Source organism: Gadus chalcogrammus, chromosome 20 (assembly GCF_026213295.1).
Source record: "Gadus chalcogrammus isolate NIFS_2021 chromosome 20, NIFS_Gcha_1.0, whole genome shotgun sequence".
Taxonomy (NCBI): Eukaryota; Metazoa; Chordata; class Actinopteri; order Gadiformes; family Gadidae; genus Gadus; species Gadus chalcogrammus.
Genome location: NC_079431.1, coordinates 1,766,475 through 1,786,496, shown reverse-complemented (window position 1 = coordinate 1,786,496; position 20,022 = coordinate 1,766,475). Strand labels below are relative to the sequence as shown.

The window sequence follows — 20,022 nt, the reverse complement described above, 5'->3', positions numbered from 1 at the left end:
GTCTCCCCCACCCCCCAGGCCCCAACCGTCTCCTCCAACCCCTTACCTCCACCCATCTCCCCCACCCCCCAGCTCCACTCAACTCTTCCATCCCCCTCCTATACTCCGTCCTCCACCCGTCTCCTCCACCCCCCACCCCCACAGGCGGTCGGGTCTTGAGTAAGACCTGTCAGGTCTTACTCAGTAGAGCGATTGCATTTGGAACTAATTAAGCTTTGCAAGCAAAGCGTTTGGCCAGGGGGTATGACGAAGCCGTCCTGAGACAGACCTCTGATCTCTCCTTGGAGAGGGGGTCCTTCACAAGGGCCTCCTAGCCGACCTGGGTACTGCAGAGTAGAGTAGGGCACCAGGGGGCCTCTGGTCTATCCATGGAGAGCGGGTCCTTCACCATGGCCTCCTAGTTGAACTGGGTACTGGAGAGTAGAGTAGGGCACCAGGCCGTCTCTGGTCTCAAAAACTCACAAGCCCATTTGACATGAACTGCAGTCCACACTCCAAACCATCACCATCAGAAGAAGTTCCGTGATGTTTGGCCCAGAACCTGAACCAGACCCAGCACACGTTTAATGACTCCACTCATGCAGTGTTATTTGTATAGCGAGACAGTAGAGTCGCTCAGAGCGAGCCCCGTCATCCTAGAGAAAACACCATATAAGGACGTCTTGTCCTTCTCATCAGCGTCTCCATTAGTCTCCAGTGTGAGAGAGGGGAGGGGGGCAGAGCAGGGAACCTGAGCGCTGGTTTTATACGGAAAGTTGAAGGATACACAGCGGTGAGTGGGCTGTTTAACTTAGGACTGCGCCGGCCGGGGTCGTGCGTGTGTCTCCCAGCAGATGTGTCTGTCGTTCTCCTATCTGTCCACTTTTAGAACACAGAGCTTACAACCCGCGCAGGAAACCAAAGCCTCCAGCTCAGTCGCGACCATCTGCTGACAATTTATCAGCTCGGCTCCGCTAATGATTTCAAGATTCCAGGAAGAACCCGGGAAAGAGAGCTGCCTGGCGTCTCTCTTCCGAGCGGCGGTATTTCAAACACCATCACTCCGCCGTGACACTTCTAGTGCCCGTGGCCCCAGGCGAAGGTCGCAGTCGCTGAATCTTATTTACTGCGTCTCGTTTCCTGTATGTCCTTACCGTCTGTTTGTGGAAGCGAGGGGACGGCTCCTCTGCCGGCCGTAAGGTGGCCGGCGGTAAGGGGATGCGGAGCCACAATCATACCGCATCATAAAAGTTATTACAGATAAGCCTGTCAGCCAGAGGCTGTTAGGCGGCCATTTAAGTCCTTAACTCGATGTGCCGTGATGGATCGTTTCCCCCGCTGGTGGAAAGATCTTAAACAATAGTGGCATACATCAAAGGCAGAATGACGTCCTCAAAACGGTTGTGTGCAGGCCAATGTGTGAGTAAACGGATGCTACGCCCATATCTTTAATAATAATAATAACAATAATGGATTGAATTTATAGAGCGCTTTTCTAGACACTCAAAGACGCTTTACAGTGAAGGGGGGACTTCACTTTTCACCACCAGTGTGTAGCCCCCACTCGGGTCTGGTCTGATGAGATGAGCTCATATCTGGTCAACAGCTGCTTCACTACCTCTGGGTTCCTATTGGTTTGGACCAATCATGCGGTTGGTGGTGCAGATCTGTGAGTGACTAACACTCGTCACATGACCCTGTCTGTCACATGACCCTGACTGTCACATGACCCCCACAGTGTGCAGATGATGCAGTACGTGATCTACGGCATCGCCTCCTTCTTCTTCCTGTACGGGATCATCCTATTGGCCGAGGGCTTCTACACCACCAGCGCAGTCAAGGAGCTGCACAGCGAGTTCAAGACCACCATCTGCGGCCGCTGCATCAGCGGGCTGGTACGTTGCTATGGTCACAGCTGCTCTGCGCCGCGTCGCCACGGTTACTGACATTCCCCGAAACACAAAGGAAGACGTAAACATACAGCCACATATATTAATGTTAGACATTTATGAACGAATGGAAAAGTTTTAGAAACATGTAGAAATATATGCAGATATATACAGTTAATTATGTGTTTGACACAATATATAGGAAAGGATACGAATAATAATAATTATATAAATCAATATAATAAGGTGAGTTTTTAATTAAGATGCTAACAGGCTAACGTGACCCGTCGTCTCTCTCTGATTGGTCAGTTTGTGTTCCTGACCTACATCCTGGGTGTGGCCTGGCTGGGTGTGTTTGGCTTCTCCGCCGTGCCGGTCTTCCTGTTCTACAACATGTGGTCCACCTGCACGGCCATGAAGTCCCCTGTGGCCAACATCACCAACATCGACTCCATCTGCGTTGACGTCCGTCAGTACGGTGAGGACACTGCACTGAGGTGCATTATGGGTAGCCCCATAACGTTATAGTGAAGTCCAGAGATCACGCGTAACAATATACGTTTCCTTTATACAATCATCACACTTGGCCTGGTGTTGTTTACACCTGGAAGGTATTTGTGGCTGATCAAAGTTCAGGGACAATGCAGGTCTGGGTGATGTTACCATAGTAACCGTCTTCTCTGGCTTCACTAAAACGAAAGTACTTGTACGGCGAATCACCATTATTTTGTCCACAAACTCCGTCCTGACCAATATTGAACCCTGCACTGAGGTGCATTATGGGTAACTCCATCACGTTAATATAAAGTCCAGAGAACACAGAAGACCAAGAGTCGTACGGTTTTGTCTACATCGCGGCAGCTTGCTCACGCTGAATCGAGACAAGGAAGTAACTTCTATTGTAGCAGATGTTAGGATGGCTGGTCCTCCAGACCTCTGGGGTCCATCACGCTCGCTCTCCAGAAGGGATCAGGGCGTGTGTAGAGACACTGATGTGTAACCCTAATGCACCATGGCTCTGGGTTGCTGCTGCAGGTATCATCCCCTGGAACGCCACCCCGGGCAAGGCCTGTGGCTCCACGCTCGAAGAAATCTGCAACACCAACGAGGTGAGGCCTTCTAGTCCCACAGACACCCGTCAGGCAGACGACCCAACCCGCAGACCCATTCACCACTAACCCGTCTGGGAGAAGTGGAGTCCGTCGCACTACAGAATTATAATTAATACATTTAAATGGCAAATTACTGAACTTTAAAATTTCTGTTCTATTTTGTTTATCAAAGAAAATAATGTTTTTTATGAAATGAATTACAGTAATTTTCCATGGAACCCACAAATAATGTAATTCTGATGTCCTTTGTTCCTCCCCCCCCCCCCCCCCCCCCTCCCCAGTTCTACCTGTCCTACCACCTGTACATCGTGGCCTGTGCCGGGGCGGGAGCCACGGTCATCGCTCTGGTAAGCACCCCCCCCCCCTCTCCCCCCCCCCACCCCCCCGCTCATCCTGTAGTCGTCCATCCTCTGCACGCGTGTAGCAGTAGGCCCCGGGCGGAGTCACTCTGCTCGTACCGCTGGGGCCCTCCTCACCTCCAGGGTGAGGCTGCATGACGGCTCACCGCTCAGCTCCAAACCCATCCGCTGTCCGGTGTCGCTTTACCCCCTCAAAGGTGCTGTAGGGGAGGTGTGAGCGCCGTGGAGAGGGAGAGGTTTAAAAAGCACTGTCCCCCCCCAGCCCCCTCTCTGCTCCCCAACATTGAGGAGTGTTGCTTTCCACGCACCTGTGATTGACAGGCAATATGGAGCCCCTGAACCAATCAAGAGAAAGATGTCCTGATTGGTCAGGGACTGCCCGGGAGAGTTCTGAACTCTTTAAGGTCCCGGTCGGAGCCAGTCACACCCAGAACAGACGTCCTCACTGAGCATTTGACTCGCATACAGCGGACAGATAGCTGTGGTATTCCTAACAGATTAAATGACAGCTCTTGAATCCTACCTACAACACCTTTAAAGGCCCACGCCCCGATTAAGAGAGAAGGAGACAGCATGCTTCGCTAATCTGACCATTGCTTCCCAAACGGGACGTCTGTGTGGAACGATGAGGAGCTTAGCATCCATGATATTAGCATCCATCAGAACATGGAGCCCAGCTAGGGGTCGAAGGGTAGAGGGGTAGAGAGGTAACCAGATCACCGTAGCAACGAGGTCAACGTAGCAACGTCTAACGTGTTGCTGGCCCTGAGAAGGAGTGTGTTGTGGGGGGGGGGTCGCTGGCATGGCTTCACGGTTTCTCTGACCTCCTTGTTTCTGTTCTCTTCCACCAGCTGATCTACATGATGGCTACCACTTATAACTTTGCCGTTTTGAAGTTTAAGAGTCGAGAAGACTGCTGCACTAAGTTTTAAACCTGTTTTTGTTTTCTGTCTTTTTTTTTCTGAGCGCACAGTGCAGCGTTTTGAGTCCGTTGCCAAGTAGAGACAGTTGCCACTGACAACAAAGAAAGGAAAAAATAAACTAAAAAAAACGAGGGAATAGAAACATTTTACTCATTAGCGTTCGTGAAAAGTGTACATAGCTGATTGCGTGCATCTTCTAGCATCTGATACCCGGGGAGAACCTGGGGGCAGACGGCCGTCTGGGGAACCGGATAGTTCTGGTTCCCCAAGGCCTCTGGGTGTATCACCATCAGATTATATATAAAGGTTTTACTACACAGACATCCTGCTCTGTCTCAGATCTGCCTTTCAAACTGTCCCCCTGGCTATGCTAGCTTTTACAATCCCTTGCGAACACTCCATAAACCATTGTTTATGTATATGTTAAAATATATATATAATTATGAAATTCAAATTTGTGGGCGATGAAAGCAAAGTAAAAATGCAATTTCAAAATCTAAACTGAGACAAGTTAAGGAATAAGTGTACTTACGCAGATGTGGATTCTTAACCACCTGAAGCTTAAACTGTAAATAAATAAGTCATCCTAAAGTCAACAGATATGAAGATTAGAAACAGGAAACTATCTAATGCTTCAGGCCTTTCTAACAAGTTAGTGACAGACCTGTTAGCCACGCCTTTGTAACCAGACTAGCTCTAGACACCACGTTAGCAAACGTAGCATTGGAGTGCTAAAACCCATAAAACATCCCAACCTTCGTTTACACGTCGTCGTGCCAACCGGTCAACCACCGAGTATTACACCGCAATGTATTCCGGATCTCCGCTCAGAATAGCCCAACTAAATCACCTCTCCAACACCAGCAGTATTATCATGTGGGGTTAGGGGTACACCACGGCGTAGGAGGAGGTTCGATGCCTTGCTCACTAGAGAGGCCTCGAGGCAGTACAGCCGCACGGCACTCAACCGCTTCTGTTTCTTGACATATATTACACATGAATGCAATTCGCTTCTTTTTTCTTAAGGCTGGGCAAAAATGTAAATATTTTTGCTGAATCAAAGGCTGTTTTTATCTTTCATTATGATGATCTGTGTCAAACATTCCCCTTATTAACTCAGAAGTGCCATTAAAGACCCCTTTGTTGGTGTTTTTATAAACTGTATGCCTGCATGCTTAAAATTTTTCTTTGGAGATTATTTTATATGTTTCCGTTTACTTATACTTCATTTTCATATATTTAATTCTCTCCTATGATTTTGGCAGACTGTAGTTTCTTTCTATACATAAATAAACAATCTTTGTTTACAAGATATTCCCGCCGTGTATTTCTTATCACTTAATTAAACGACCACGATACAGAACCTCGGGGGATAGGGACGCTTGTTGGAGCTCAGAGCTCAGTCGTTCTACTAACCTCCTCTCTGTTTGTGTGTGTGTGTGTGTGTGTGCGTCCGCTGCCATCACCCTTCAGCCTGCATGCCTCTGCTTCCTGCCTCTCCTCCATTCAACACCTCTCCTGTATATAATCTGTAATAATCTTGATTAGTATAACGTGTGTGCGTTATGTGTTATGTGTGTTGTGTCTTCTGACAAGCTTAACTGCGTGTGTGTGTTTGTGCGTGTGTTGGTGTGTGCGTTGTGTGCGTTGTGTCTTCTGACAAGCTTAACTGCGTGTGCGTGTGTGGGTGTGCGACTCTTGACTCCTGTCTGAGCTTGCCCTCCCCGGACTCGCTCACAGTCCCTCCAACTCACCTTCTCTTGCAGGTCCACTTCCTCATGATTCTCTCCGCAAACTGGGCCTACCTTAAGGACGCCAGTCACATGCATGCCTACCAAGACATCAAACTGAAGGAGGAGCAGGAGCTCCTGGACATCACGTCACGCTCCAAGGAATGCCTCAATACCTACACATAAGGATGAGGACGCACACGCACACACACACACACGCAACCACACCCACACACCCACACGCACACACAGACAAGACAATACACAATACACAAGACACCATGAAGGCCAATGCTGGCGGCCCTTTTCTGGGCAGAGAGAGCACTGGGTTCACATGAATAACCTGCCAAATCCCCTCACACTGTGCAGCGCTAACCAGGCTTCTAACACACTAATGCGTCCATGTTGCGGCTTTCTGTGCTAACTCACCGGTCCGTGTGTTTGAACTTTATCTGTGTGTCGCATTTCTTCCGTTTCTTCTTCAATGTTTTGGCTGAGCTTTTTTGTTTTCGCTAGCGCTTTGTTCAAAGCCGGCTGACCTGGTCACCAAACGTTAGATGTTAGATGGAGTATTCTCACATGAGGCATGAAGAAAGCCACAAGTTGTTTGACGGTGTTGCGTGGTCTCGTCTATGTCCGTGATTTCCAAACAAGATGACACAAGGTCATCGTCAGCACAAAGAGGTTGTTTTCTTTCCTTTTCCAAAAACAAAGCATCACTTCTCCGTCTCACCAGTGCATGAAAGGCCTTGTGTTCAAAGTCAGGTTAACCTTCTGCACCTGAAGACAAAGAGTATGTCACAGTGTTATGATGGCGGCCGGAGGGGAGGGAGTCTAACATCAGCTCCATTCAGCGCTTATAACCAGCATACATACAGGCCCTGATCCCTTCATAACCATTCTGCAGCAACATCTGATACAAGCGACCAGCATTTCATTCATGTCAGGCCGTGATTGGCCTTAGTCTAACCTGATCGAAGTGATAGAAATGAACGGCATAGATACTAACTCTACCTCAGGCTTCCACACGATTGATGAATGGCTTGAAATGACCAAGGACCACTTCCACACGCTGAGGCCGCTAGTTTCAGTAGAGAGGTTTATGCACCACTACATGTACCTGCCTGGTTACTGGGACGGCTCGACCCGTCCGGCATGCCCAGTAGGACCAAACCATCTCCACCATGTTGACCAACCTGCTTCACAGCTAATCGTCTTTACCACTATCTGTAAAATAATTGGATCTTTAAGGAATTGTTGGCAAAAAAATAAATGATTAATCAATTTGAAGACTGAATTTAAAATGTACATACATTTAATGTATGGAATTACAAATCACTACATGATGTATGGTGTGATAAATGTTCTGAATGTTATTTTTTAATCGTTCAAGGAGATAAAATAGACTCGTTTTCTTGTCATTGCATCTGTTTTTAATGCAATTGTGATCACTTAATTTCTTTCTGTTAGATGAGGATGTTACAGAAATATGGTGTTGTTAATTTCTTTATTGCATGAAGAATATCGTCGCCACGGTGACACAATGGATGTGCAGTGATTTGTACTGACATCGTAGGCAGTGTTTGCCCCCTTCCTACCCTTTTTTCTAACTCATTTACGAAGTACCGTCCATTTGTACACGTATAGCTGTAGAGTAGGTGTTGTAGTCTTTCTGTTTATTGAGATCAACCCCCACATGATGCCTATAGTATTTTGTTACGGACAATGTTCACTGTTTTCTATGAGGGTTAACGGCTTGGGAATTGATTTCAGCGGTTCAATTGTCCCCCTACTTCCGTGGAATAAGTTCCAGTGATGGTGACGTTTATTGAAATTGGATATGGCGATCTACACTGTAGAATCAGCCCAAGTGTGTGATATGTATTTGCAATGTTTTCACACCAAAAAAAACCCAGACTGTGAGCTCCTACCGCCCAGTATGAAGGGAGAGCCACCGGAACAAGGCAGTCAGATGGCAGAATTATTACATAGACACAGAGAGCTGTGGAGGCGAACCAGGCTTCTATCAAACACAGGAAGAACTACAATCCCACTTCCTGTCTGGCGTGAGTCCACCTCATGATGTCACCCGTCTGCTCTCAGCCTGTTGAATGTTTTTACAAAAAAAAAAAACTACAAATAAAAAAATGTATTCAAAATGTTGTGTTTTTATTTTTCATTCGCACCAACAAATTAGTGGCATGTTAAATAAAAAAGTACTTTATTGAAATTAAAGTAAAAAAAAAAGTGTTTATTGGTACTCGTACAGTGAATAGGGTGCTAGTGTGTGTCGACTGTACAATACAAAGCAGATGAGACAGTAGAGTTCGGTTCAAGTCGGGTCACCAGAAGTCATCGTCCACGGCCTCGTGTGAGAACGCTGCGATGCTGGGAACACAACACAGCACATTCAGCACCGACACTAAACAAACTCATAAAGGCCTAACGTGTTCTCCGGCCACTTGACCAGGAAGCTCCAAAGAGCTTGTATAAACTCTGCTTCCCAAAGCAGTAAATCGATAAGGGGAATCAATAAAACAGCTGTTTGGGAGCGGTGGGAGGTCTTGCATCTGCCTTCGGGAATTCCCGTGCATACAAATCTTAAATAAACGATCCCACACGCCCGCAAAACAGCATCTGCTGTTATTGAAGCTCCGTGTGTTAACTGTAGGACTGCTTTCATTGACGCTCCCTATTTAAACAGTACATCTGCCCTTATTGAAGCTCAGTATGTAAACTGTATGTCTGATTTTAATGGAGCTCCCTATGTAAACTGTACCTCTGCTTTTATTGAAGCTCGGTATGTAAGCTGTACATCTGCTCTTATTGAGGTGAGCTACGGCTCCGTATGTAAACTGTACGTCTGCTTTTATTGAAGCTCGTTATGTAAACCCTACATCTGCTTTCCCTCGTCGCTCGTCGTGTGTTTACCCGTACCTGTCGTCTCTCGCCTCGGACAAACTCCCAGCGTCCGGGCTGCCGGCCCCAGTCGGGCTCTGAGGAGACGACACAGGAGAGAGAGATGACCTGGTGTTGCCATTAGCCTTCATAACAGGGAGGCGCGGAGCGGGAAGCAGACTCTCCACCTGCGCCCGCTTGGCTCCCCTTGCCTCCAGGACCATCTTCATGTACTTCTGCAGAGGGTCTTCTGCCGGGCTCCTCGTGACGCCGCCGCCTCTGCTGCCGTCCTCTTCCTCTTCCTTTACCTCCTCCTGCTGCTCCTCCTCCTCTTCGCTTTGCTTCCCTCCCACCGCCTCCTCCTTCTCCTCCCTCTCATCTTCGCCATCACTCCTTTCAGCGTTCCTCACTTCCAGCGGAGTCTGATCACACACACACACACACGCGCACACACACACACACGCACACACACACACACACACACACACACACACACAGGGGGAAAACCCATCTTATAAAGCTACAATCCAGTGGTATGTTGCCATAGCGACAGCCCCCCCCCCCCCAGACAGGACGTGGTTTACCGTCTCCCTCTCCAGCCGGCTCAGCTCCTCCTGCTCCCTCAGCTTGGCCTCCTCCTGCTCCCGCTGCCGTCGCTCCCGTCTCTCCCTCCTCTCCCTCTCCTCCTCGTGCTCCTCTGCGGCGGACTCCCCAGGGCCCGCGTCTGGGGACCCAAGGCTCGGTCAGACCCCCCGTACCCCGACGCCCTGTACCCCGACGCCCAGTACCCCATCGCCCTGTACCCCATCGCCTCGTACCCCAACGCCCCGTACCGCCCCCCCCAATGAATACTAACAACAGGGATAGATACATCAGGGTGGTGTAGGGGGTAGATACATCAGGGTGGTGTAGGGGACAGATACATCAGGGTGGTGTAGTGGACAGATACATCAGGGTGGTGTAGGGGACAGATACATCAGGGTGGTGTAGGGGGTAGATACATCAGGGTGGTGTAGGGGACAGATACATCAGGGTGGTGTAGTGGACAGATACATCAGGGTGGTGTAGGGGGTAGATACATCAGGGTGGTGTAGGGGGTAGATACATCAGGGTGGTGTAGTGGACAGATACATCAGGGTGGTGTAGGGGGTAGATACATCAGGGTGGTGTAGTGGACAGATACATCAGGGTGGTGTAGGGGACAGATACATCAGGGTGGTGTAGTGGACAGATACATCAGGGTGGTGTAGTGGACAGATACATCAGGGTGGTGTAGGGGGTAGATACATCAGGGTGGTGTAGTGGACAGATACATCAGGGTGGTGTAGGGGACAGATACATCAGGGTGGTGTAGTGGACAGATACATCAGGGTGGTGTAGGGGGTAGATACATCAGGGTGGTGTAGTGGACAGATACATCAGGGTGGTGGGCGGTGAGGACTCACCCCCATGTCCTCCCTGCGGTACGGGGGTCTCTGGGGGGGGCACCGCTCCGCCGGGGCCCTCCCGGGGGGGCCGAGGGCCCGCCGTGTCCAGGAGCAGCTCTGGAATGCTGCCGGGCTCTGGAAGGGAGACGGACAAAGAGGGCCTGTGAGAGGGGGGGGGGGGGGGCACAGGGCAGCGGGCCGAGCGCCGCCCGGAATACATAATCACGGGCCCTTCGTCTGGGCCCTTTGTGCGGCGCGCTGAAGGGACACGTCGCGGGCCGGTCACACATTCATTAAGACAGAGCCAGCGTGATAATCCCAGAGCCACTTAGAGCACTCCTTTATGCCGCCACTGTAAGGGCTGCTTGCGAATTCATGAATTCATGAAAATGCTCGCACCTAAAAAAAAAAAAGCCTCTTCTCCGGAACCCCGGCGAACCACTCTGATGCGCTGTGGCTCGTATGCCGGGGGGCCGCACAGTAACACTTCTGTTCGGTACACAAGTGAATGGATGCTAATCTCGGGAGTGCGGTCTAAAGGAATCCCCGGCGTGTCTTGAGATGGACAACACGTCCGCGTCGGACAAAGCAGCCAATGTGAGGCAGGGGTTTTTATGGATTAATCTCTCCATCTACGATGGGTGTTATTAATAACCCTCGCTCCAGAATAGCACAGCATGTGCCCGTCGTTGGCTGGACGTGCGTGGATCTGACCGGGCATGGACGCGTGACACGTGTTGGGAGTTTAGTGGTAGAAACCCTGGTTAAACACGGCTGTCCTCTGAGGGATCGGAGTGTACGTCAGGCTGGGTCCATCCCTCGAGACGCTCCTGACCAGAGGACCAGCGCTGTGGGGGCCAACAGATCCTAATGCCTGAGGCCTCGTCTCCCCTTATCCACATCCTGCAGTGATGATAGGTCTTCAGACACATCTGCCGTCATCTAGCAACATGAACTGTGACGGTAGATATCTACCGGGCCAGGCAGCGCCCTCTTGTCACTCATCTCACACAGACACACAAACAGGGACTGTAGACTAAGCCCCAGGACTCGACCACACCAGGAACACGCGAGTTCCAAACCCCGTCCATCCGGTCTCCCACAGCCCGAGTCCTCAGTTGAGGACGCACTCAACGCACTTATAAACCCTACAGTATAAGTATATATATTATAATATATATAAGGTCTAAAAAGATTGTGCTTTTCCAGCCACAACCACTCCCAAGGCTTCAGGTCTTTTCCTTTTAGGCACAACTTGCCCCGTTTGGGCAGCACACACAGCATACACATCATTAACTAAACCGACACACACACACACACGCACACGCACACGCACACGCACACACACACACACACACACACACACACACACACACAGCATATATAATAAGGGAACCGATGGTACGGTTGGATATAAAACAGAGCTAGCCCCTGGTGTGAAGCTATCCATGGTGTTTATTTGACCGCTAGCAGATGCCCTCGTCCAAAGCGATGGTGAACCCAGCACAGGTCCTCTGAGGGGCAGATGATTCCGTTGAGGCTGCGGTGCGGACCCCCGTCTCCTCGGGCCGGGAGTCAAACGGCGTCGCCCGACACTCCGGCACATTCCACGGAACTGTTCACCCCACGGGGAGAGTCTCACACGGCGGGCTGAGAGTACCTGGCAGGGTGGTTGAGAGGTCCTCCAGGTGGATCTCCTCGGGCCGGGGGGACGACTCGGAGCTGGAGAGCGGCTGGGGGGGGCGTGGCGGGCTGGAGGGGGGGAGGAGCCACAACAGAGAGACGATGAGGGGATGAACTAGACCCCAGCCCATTCTGCCGGCGATTCGAATCCGCCCGGCTGCAGGGTACGGAGAAGAGCAATACATTTATTTCTGCTTCCGATACGTTTTTTGCGGGAGCCAATCACCAAGCTGGCTTTTCCCCCTGGCCCGCTATTGGCTGGTTCAACACAATGAGACAGGGAAGCAGCCGATTGCGTACAGAGTCATTTGATGCCCGTTGACCACGCCTCTGACAGCAGCCTCCCCAGACCAACGTGCAATCTGGGATTGAGCTCGGTCTGGCAGTAGCCAGGCTAGGTCTGAACAGCACCAGGAGACCCACCGGGGGGGCTCCGTCCACCAGGGGACCCCCCTGGCTGAACCTCACCTTCGGGGAAACCCAACGGGCTGAACCCCACCCTCCAGGGGACCCCCCGGGCTGAACCCCACCCTCGGTGAGACGGTACCTGGTGTGAACCCCACCCTCCAGGGGACCCCCCGGGCTGAACCCCACCCTCGGTGAGACGGTACCTGGTGTGAACCCCACCCTCCAGGGGACCCCCCGGGCTGAACCCCACCCTCGGTGAGACGGTACCTGGTGTGAACCCCACCCTCCAGGGGACCCACCGGGCTGAACCCCACCCTCGGTGAGACGGTACCTGGTGTGAACCCCACCCTCCAGGGGACCCACCGGGCTGAACCCCACCTTCGGTGAGACGGTACCTGGTGTGAACCCCACCCTCCAGGGGACCCCCCGAGCTGAACCCCACCCTCGGTGAGACGGTACCTGGTGAACCCCACCCTCCAGGGGACCCCCCGGGCTGAACCCCACCCTCGGTGAGACGGTACCTGGTGTGAACCCCACCCTCCAGGGGACCCCCCGGGCTGAACCCCACCCTCGGTGAGACGGTACCTGGTGTGGTCGCGCGCCGTGCTCTGGAGCTGGGGGGCGTGAGGGGGGCTGAGGTCCGGGGAGAAGCCCCCATCGGACGGCGGGGTCCGGTCTCCGAGGGGGGCCGGGGAGAGCCTTCCCCGGGGGGAGAGACCTCCCTGGGGGGAGAGACCTCCCTGGGGGGAGAGCTCGGGGAACGCCATGACCCCTGGAGGGAACGGAGGGTGGAGAACATGTTGTTAGAGGAGCGGGGGGAAGGGGAGGACATGTTCTAACATCCAACGACCTATGAATGACACTAAATCGATTTTAGCGTCAAATGATCACAAAATTAACATAATCGAGTTTTCTATTTTTTTTTTCTTTAGAAAAAAAAGAAAGTGCAGAACAGCTCGATACATATCTGTACATTATTTTAGTTTTGAACATTTTCTTTTGGAGGATTTTGTGTTTTTTTCCTCAGTTCCAAAGTGTTTTTTGAGAGAGACACGCTAATACATCGTGTTTCCAAACTCAAAACAAAAAATCTTTTGGATAATCGTGATCTCAATATTGACCGAAATTATCGGGATGATGATTTTTCTCCATAATCGAGCGGCCCTAACGTATACCTTCTGTGCACTTCGGGCGAGGCCTCTGTCTGGAGGCGGAGAGGGGGGCGGAGGAGAGGCGTCCGGAGGCGGAGCCGGGCGGGGACGGCGTGACGGAGGACGGCGTGACGGAGACGGGCTCGGCGAACGACCCGAGGTCCGGCTCTCCGCCGGGGCCCGGGGGCCGGCGTCGGGTCCGGTCCGCGGAGGCCGCCCGGGACCGGGTGGGGGCGGGCGTGGCGTCGGGATCCGGGGAGGGGGTGCCTGCGGGGGTGCGGCGGCTGATGTGTCGTTGCGGCGGGGGAGGGGAGAACGCCGGCGCCCCGGAGACCCGAGACCTCCGGGGGGACGGAGGTCGGGAGCGGTGCGCTGGGGGCGGTCTCCGGGCCGGCGGGGCGCGGCTGTGGGCGTGGTCATGGGCGTGGCTGTGGGCGCGGCTGTGGGCGTGGCTATGGGCGTGGCGTGCGGACGGCGGCGGGGGGGAGTAGTGCCTCGGGGGGGAGTAGTGCCTCGGAGGGGAGTAGTGCCTCGGCGGGGGGGACCAGGGCCGCGGCTCCAGCATCAGGTGGGCCCCGGGGGCCCGCAGCGCCCTCTGCTGGTAGCTCCGGTACGCCTCCTCCAGGGTCTCCGCCTCCCGCTCCAACTCACGGATCCGGGCCTTGGCTCCGGACAGCAGCTCCGTCTCCTCGGGCTCCGGGGAGACGCCGGGGGCCCAGCGCGGGGGGGCCCGTCCTCTCAGGGCTCCGGCTGCTTCACCTACACCACCACCACCACCACCACCACCGGGAGCAGCAGCGTCGTCATAGTGACCCAGGAGGAGGGCGGGCAGCCGGGCGTAGACGTCGGGGGGGACCCGGCCGTCGCCGCTGAGCTCCAGGACCGAGCGGTCCACCAGCGAGGGTTTGGGGTTACGGAGGACCTCGTTCTCCAGGGCTGACCCCCCACAGCCCGGGTCAGACGGAGAGGAGGAGGGAGGTGAAGAGACCAACCACCAGTGAGGAGAGCGCCAGAGGGAGTAACTAGGGAGTAACCATCATCTACAGGAGGGGTTTCAGACGGAGGAGCCCCACTAGATGAACACATGAGGACCTTAAAGGTGAACCTTGATGTGTTCACTCTTTAAACCTCGAGTACGACAGCCGTGGGAAAAATGGGAAACTATGAAAGGAAAGGAGGTCCAAGGGGGGTGATCGCCGTGCAGAGCGGAGCGTGACGTACCTTGCTGCGTCTGCCGCACCTGCAGCTTCATCTCCTCAGCGTTGGTGTTGAGCCAGTGGCTCTTCTCCTCGCTCTCCATCAGCTGGGCCTGGAGGAGGGCGCAGCGCTCTGCCTGGGGAGGGCAGAGGGGGAGGAGGGGGAGGGAGAGGGGGAGGGGGAGGACGGTGGGCGGAGGGAGGGAGAGGGGGAGGGGGAGGAGGACGGAGGAGGGAGGGAGAGGGGGAGGAGGACGGAGGGGGAGGGAGAGGGGGAGGGGGACGGAGAGGGAGAGGGTGAGGAGGGGGGAGGGGGAGGGAGAGGTGGACGGAGGGGGAGGGAGGGCAGAGGGAGAGGACGGTGGGCAGAGGGAGAGGACGGTGGGCGGAGGGAGAGGGAGAGGGCGGAGGGAGAGGGAGAGGGAGAGGTGGGTTACTGGCACGTTGAGTGGATCAGGAAGAAGATGGGAGGTAGAATAGAAAGAGACAAAAAGAATCATAGGAAATATAAGGAATAATAATAGAGAAATATATTTTAAAAAGGAGAAAGTAAGAAAGATTGAGAAAATAAGAAGAAAGATTAGGAAAAAAATAGATGGATTGAAAGTAAGAAAGGAAGAGACAGAAGGATTTGATCGGAGCAGCTTTAAGTGGTCAAGCCTCTCCCAGGTGGCACAGTTCTACCAGAGAGTGAAATGAGACAGAGCCGACTGCACCGTTTCCCACACTCTGTGAGGAGTGAGCGAGGGAGGAGGAGAGGAGGGAAGGAGGCGGCGGCGGGACGGACCTCTCCCTGGAGCTGGGCCTGCAGCACCTGCCTCTGCCTGCCGGACTCCTCCTGCTCCTGCCTGCGGCCCGCCTGCAGCCGCTGCACCTCCTTCTGCAGGGCCAGCTGCTCCTCCGACGGCCTGGCCGCCGCTGGCAGGACAGAGAGACACAACTTTAGAGGACGGGACAGAGAAACACATCTTTAGAGGACAGGACAGAGAGACACAACTTTAGAGGACGGGACAGAGAAACACATCTTTAGAGGACGGGACAGAGAAACACATCTTTAGAGGACAGGACAGAGAAACACAACTTTAGAGGACAGGACAGAGAAACACATGTTTAGAGATCGGGACAGAGTTCATATGATTAGAGGACAGGACAGAGAAACACAACTTTAGAGGACGGGACACTGTCCCATCCTCTAAAGATGTGTTACTCTGTCCCGGGGAAAGAGAAACACATCTTTAGAGGAAAGGACAGAGTTAACACATCTTTAGAAGTACGCAATGATGTCAGAGTTAACACATCACCTTTAGAAGGATACGATTATTTGCAAACTCTGGTATAGAACCGGTTCTGTTCAGGTCCCTGACAACTAAACCAATAAACTGATCTTTAGAAGACCAAGTCAGAGTTAACACACCTTTTTAAGGGAGGCCATTGGCCCTGGTGGGTAACCAACGTCTAGGAAGCGCCTTGAGGGACTCCTTGAATAAACCCTTCCTCAACAAAGAAAGAGCCTGGAGTCTGTTTGACGGCGCTGGGGGACCCCGAGGGCTCTGGCTCCCTACCTGAGCGGAGCAGCTGGCTCTCCTCCTGCGCCTCCTCCAGCTGCCTCCGCAGGCGCCGCAGCTCCTCCTGCAGCTCTGCCTTCTCCCTCTTCAGAGCCGCGTGGTCGCCCACCGCCTCCAGCCGCTCCCTCAGCAGCTCCCCCTGCTGGCCGAGCAGAGAGGCCTGCTGCTGCGACGCCTCCAGCGCCCCCTGCAGACACCACAGGGAACAGGCCCCCTTCAAACGGTGCGTCCCCGAAGGTGGAAGGCACCAGCAACGGAGTCGACTACTAACAGAGCGGGGTGGTCTGAGTAAGCGTCTGCAGGGCGCAGTGCCGAGTGAGTAGACCCCCCCCCTGCTGAGTCCACACCTCCCGCCGAGCTTACCTGCACGCGGCGCAGCTCCGCGCAGGCCTCCAGGTGCTCGTCTGTTTTAGCGTCCAGGGCGGCCGTCTCCTTCTGTATGCGTGCCGTTTCCACTGCGAAGGCGAAAACGGAGAATGAGTGTCATACACACACACACACACACTGCAGTCATTTTCTTGCGTTCATTCAGTAGTTGTTTTAGAGAGGTTAAAGATCAAAGATGCGTGCCTTTGTTCCTGTTCTCGTTCTCTGTGAGCTGTTCCGTCCTCTGGGAGAACTCCTCCTTCAGCTCACTCTTATATCTGAGGATAAGGAGAATGAGGGCTCTGTGATATGCGTGTACGACACGGTCGCTGACCACATCCTGGGGTTATGACGTGGTTCAGCCTCTGACCGAGGTGTGCATGTTAGAACACTTATACTTAGGTATAGAACACCAATCATAAATATATACTTGTGATTTATCCATCAGATGTAAGACTAAAACCAGACAAGAGACAAATGTGTGCAGGGCTTTCATTTTGAAGAAATGCAATTGGAAAAACCAAACGATCAATTGTGTGCGATGACTCTGAAAGGTTTGTAATGATAACTGACATATTTGTGTTTCCTAATTGTTTTTCATTAGAGCACTATTAAGTTATTAACCTTTACGTACTATACAATAAGGGATACCTGAAGGTAGGGGTGAGACATGTTGCGCTACGACACCTAAAGGAAGACTGAGGACAGAGGGGGTGGAACCTAGAGGGACGTGCAGAAGAGTTGTACCTGGAGACTTCGTTGTGGAGCTTCTGATCATAAGTTTCTTCGCTGGTTCTCACCGCCAGCTCTCTCCTCCTCAGGAGATCCTCCAGGGCCTTCACCTTGTCCGCGTGCATTTCACACGTCCTGCCGGCAACATCACGTTACATCGCGTGCCTCCTAGACGTCCCTCTGACAGTTATTGCGTTTTATCATTATAAAATACTATATTATTCTTGTAAAAAAAATTGCCTTACTTTTCAAACCCCTCTGTCCTTAGTTTCAGGTCGTTTTCTCTGTTCCGCACCTTTTCGATTTCTTTTAGAAGCGTTTGCCTCTGCATGTACACGTTATTTTCATCCATCTAAGAAACGAGCAAAATACATTTAGCATTAAGATGGGTGGAGGAATCAATGATGACTCACAAAATTAGTTTCAGGCCTGGACAAAGAGCTGGAAAGGTCCAAATAGTAATTGTGATGAGGGCCTGGCTGTGGTGAGGGCCGCAGTGTTTTCCTTGACATTCGTCTCTACCCCGGCATACCTCTTGCTGCTTCTGTAAGCGGTCGATGGCGTTCTTCTCCCGGTTCATCAGAGCGTTGGCCTTCATCTCGTACGTCCTCTCCACGTCTTGTCTGAACTTGGCAAACTCCTTCTGGGATCTGGTTTGTTCGTCCATCTTCACCCTGGCAAGTTCCACGTCTTTAAAATGTTGCATCTAGAGAATCACAAAAAGGAAGACACGTTTTAAACAGCCAGTGTGCTCACAGTACGTTATCATAATTTGGCGGGAAATTATTGTTACCCTATTCTATTAAGCTTATTACTAATCTATTAATATTATATTATATATATATTATATTATATAAATATGTAGTATGTAGTAGGAAACTCATTATACACTCTGCTCAGACACACACACACACACACACACACACACACACACACACACACACACACACACACACACACACACACACACACACACACACACACACACACACACACACACACACACACAATCTATGTATAAATATACACACACAAAAAGAACCATCTGTTATTATCTTATACCACAATTATACATAAAACAGCCTACCTTTAGGTTCATTTCGGCATGCATCTGTGAATCCAGCTCTCTTTTGTACGCAGCCAGTTTGGATTCACAGGACGTCCCCCGGTCTCCCCGGTGATGCAGACCCTCGTACTCCTGGTCAATCATCTTCATCTTGTCGACTGTAAAGAGTCACACCGTCAGGGACAACATGCGTGTGTGTGTGTGTGTGTGTGTGTGTGTGTGTGTGTGTGTGTGTGTGTGTGTGTGTGTGTGTGTGTGTGTGTGTGTGTGTGAGAGAGAGAGAGAGAGAGAGAGAGAGAGAGAGAGAGAGAGAGAGAGAGAGAGAGAGAGAGAGAGAGAGAGAGAGAGAGAGAGAGAGAGAGAGAGAGAGAGAGAGAGAGAGAGAGAGAGAGAGAGAGAGAGAGAGAGAGAGAGAGACACAAATCCCATTAGCTACAGTGTAGTGTGTCATGCTATACAAGCAAGGTCCAGAGTGTTGCGATCGTACCGAGGGATTCTCTGTGACCCCCTGCGGAGGCGGTCTGCGTGTCGGCGTCGGAGCAGGACCTGTCGCCGCGGGGATCTGCTAGATGGGTCAGCAGACTCGTCAGGAAACCTGGAGGAAATAAACAGTGTATCAGCGCGTTATGAACGTATTTAAACAGCAGGTGATGTCCAGTCAAAAAGATGATTCTGCATACCCGTTCCAGCCTCAGCCTCATTGGACGTCTGTGGAGAGAGGAATCATGCAGACATTGAGAGAGAAGTCACTTAAACAAGACTTGAATATCAATGTCCCTGGCCTTGATACTTTCCAAGAACACTTCCTACCAATGATTTGTAAAGTGGAGAATGATGACTGATCTTCATGAACTGGAGAAGGTCCTTTGTACTCAGGATCTACAGTACAAAGTGGCAGAGGAAATAACATCATTAAATATGTGCTGAACACAAACCGGACGAACAGGGGAAGATGCAACCACATACGTGTTATTACCTTGTCTTTACGCAAGCCGCTCTCAGGGTAAAACACAGACAGGGTGTATTCATGGCCAGAGGTCTTGAGGTAGTCAGCCACTATGGTGTTGGACGCTGAGAGCAGGAGAGAGTCGGGTCTGGGAGACACCGATCCAGGGACGGAGTCTCCTCCACCCAGCAGAGGATGCTTCAGCTCCTGGATCAGCTGATTCCGCAGCTGAGTCTGCAGAGAAAATAGGACTGACGATCATCCTCTTCACAACTGCGAAGGGAAACAAGTTGATGTACGAGGACATCTGCTTACTTTGAGCGTGTCGAGCACCCCTTTACTCTTGAAGGTCTGGTAGAGTCTCTTCCTCAGCTCGTCGGGAGATAGGAGGTCCTCCCGGGCGGCAGACATGACTGGAGAACCGAGACCACAAAGTGAGGGAGCCAGCGATCACAGGGTGGATAGTGGTCGAAATGTTATCAAAGCATTAGCTTTTAACATAAAATGACATCCGCATAGGATTATTCCATCAGGTCTTCATCCTAGCAACCGACCTAGCAGCCGAGTGGCGTCTCATCAACTCAAGTCATCA

The 20,022-nt window shown here is 52.1% G+C and overlaps 2 protein-coding genes across 3 annotated transcripts; one reads left to right on the top strand and one right to left on the bottom strand.

Moving 5' to 3' along the window:
* Positions 1–1,651: 1,651 nt before the first annotated feature.
* Positions 1,652–8,194, top strand: gpm6bb (glycoprotein M6Bb). 2 transcript variants are annotated; one of them, XM_056579881.1, is made up of 5 exons: positions 1,652–1,874; positions 2,178–2,346; positions 2,904–2,977; positions 3,262–3,327; positions 6,029–8,194. In XM_056579881.1, exons 1-5 carry the CDS (start codon positions 1,725–1,727, stop codon positions 6,176–6,178), a joined length of 609 nt encoding a protein of 202 aa, XP_056435856.1. In that variant the 5' UTR covers positions 1,652–1,724; the 3' UTR covers positions 6,179–8,194. The 2 variants fall into 2 exon arrangements, with proteins under 2 accessions (XP_056435856.1, XP_056435857.1); XM_056579882.1 differs by lacking the exon at positions 6,029–8,194 and adding an exon at positions 4,191–5,670 and having other exon boundaries at positions 1,683–1,874.
* ofd1 (OFD1 centriole and centriolar satellite protein) lies at positions 7,912–20,016 on the bottom strand. Its single transcript, XM_056580316.1, has 22 exons — positions 19,746–20,016; positions 19,461–19,664; positions 19,295–19,363; positions 19,165–19,192; positions 18,972–19,079; positions 18,506–18,642; positions 17,951–18,124; positions 17,664–17,770; positions 17,434–17,553; positions 16,891–16,964; positions 16,684–16,775; positions 16,318–16,507; positions 15,543–15,673; positions 14,781–14,892; positions 13,584–14,495; positions 12,994–13,180; positions 11,978–12,069; positions 10,336–10,452; positions 9,475–9,614; positions 9,079–9,312; positions 8,930–8,988; positions 7,912–8,380 (listed from the first exon to the last, which is right to left on the bottom strand). The coding sequence occupies exons 1-22, from the start codon at positions 19,839–19,841 to the stop codon at positions 8,335–8,337; spliced, it is 3,429 nt and encodes a 1,142-aa protein (XP_056436291.1). The 5' UTR covers positions 19,842–20,016; the 3' UTR covers positions 7,912–8,334.
* Between the last annotated feature and the right edge of the window lie 6 nt (positions 20,017–20,022).

Coding starts and splice junctions, on each gene's coding strand:
- gpm6bb (XM_056579881.1), top strand. CDS start 1,725: ATGATGCAGTACGTGATCTACGGCATCGCCTCCTTCTTCTTCCTGTAC. Junction 1,875..2,177: donor GCCGCTGCATCAGCGGGCTG/GTACGTTGCTAT, acceptor CTGATTGGTCAG/TTTGTGTTCCTGACCTACAT. Junction 2,978..3,261: donor AAATCTGCAACACCAACGAG/GTGAGGCCTTCT, acceptor CCCCCTCCCCAG/TTCTACCTGTCCTACCACCT.
- ofd1 (XM_056580316.1), bottom strand. CDS start 19,841: ATGTCTGCCGCCCGGGAGGACCTCCTATCTCCCGACGAGCTGAGGAAG. Junction 15,674..16,317: donor GAGCCAGCTGCTCCGCTCAG/GTAGGGAGCCAG, acceptor CTGTCCTGCCAG/CGGCGGCCAGGCCGTCGGAG. Junction 8,989..9,078: donor GGGGAGCCAAGCGGGCGCAG/GTGGAGAGTCTG, acceptor TCGTCTCCTCAG/AGCCCGACTGGGGCCGGCAG.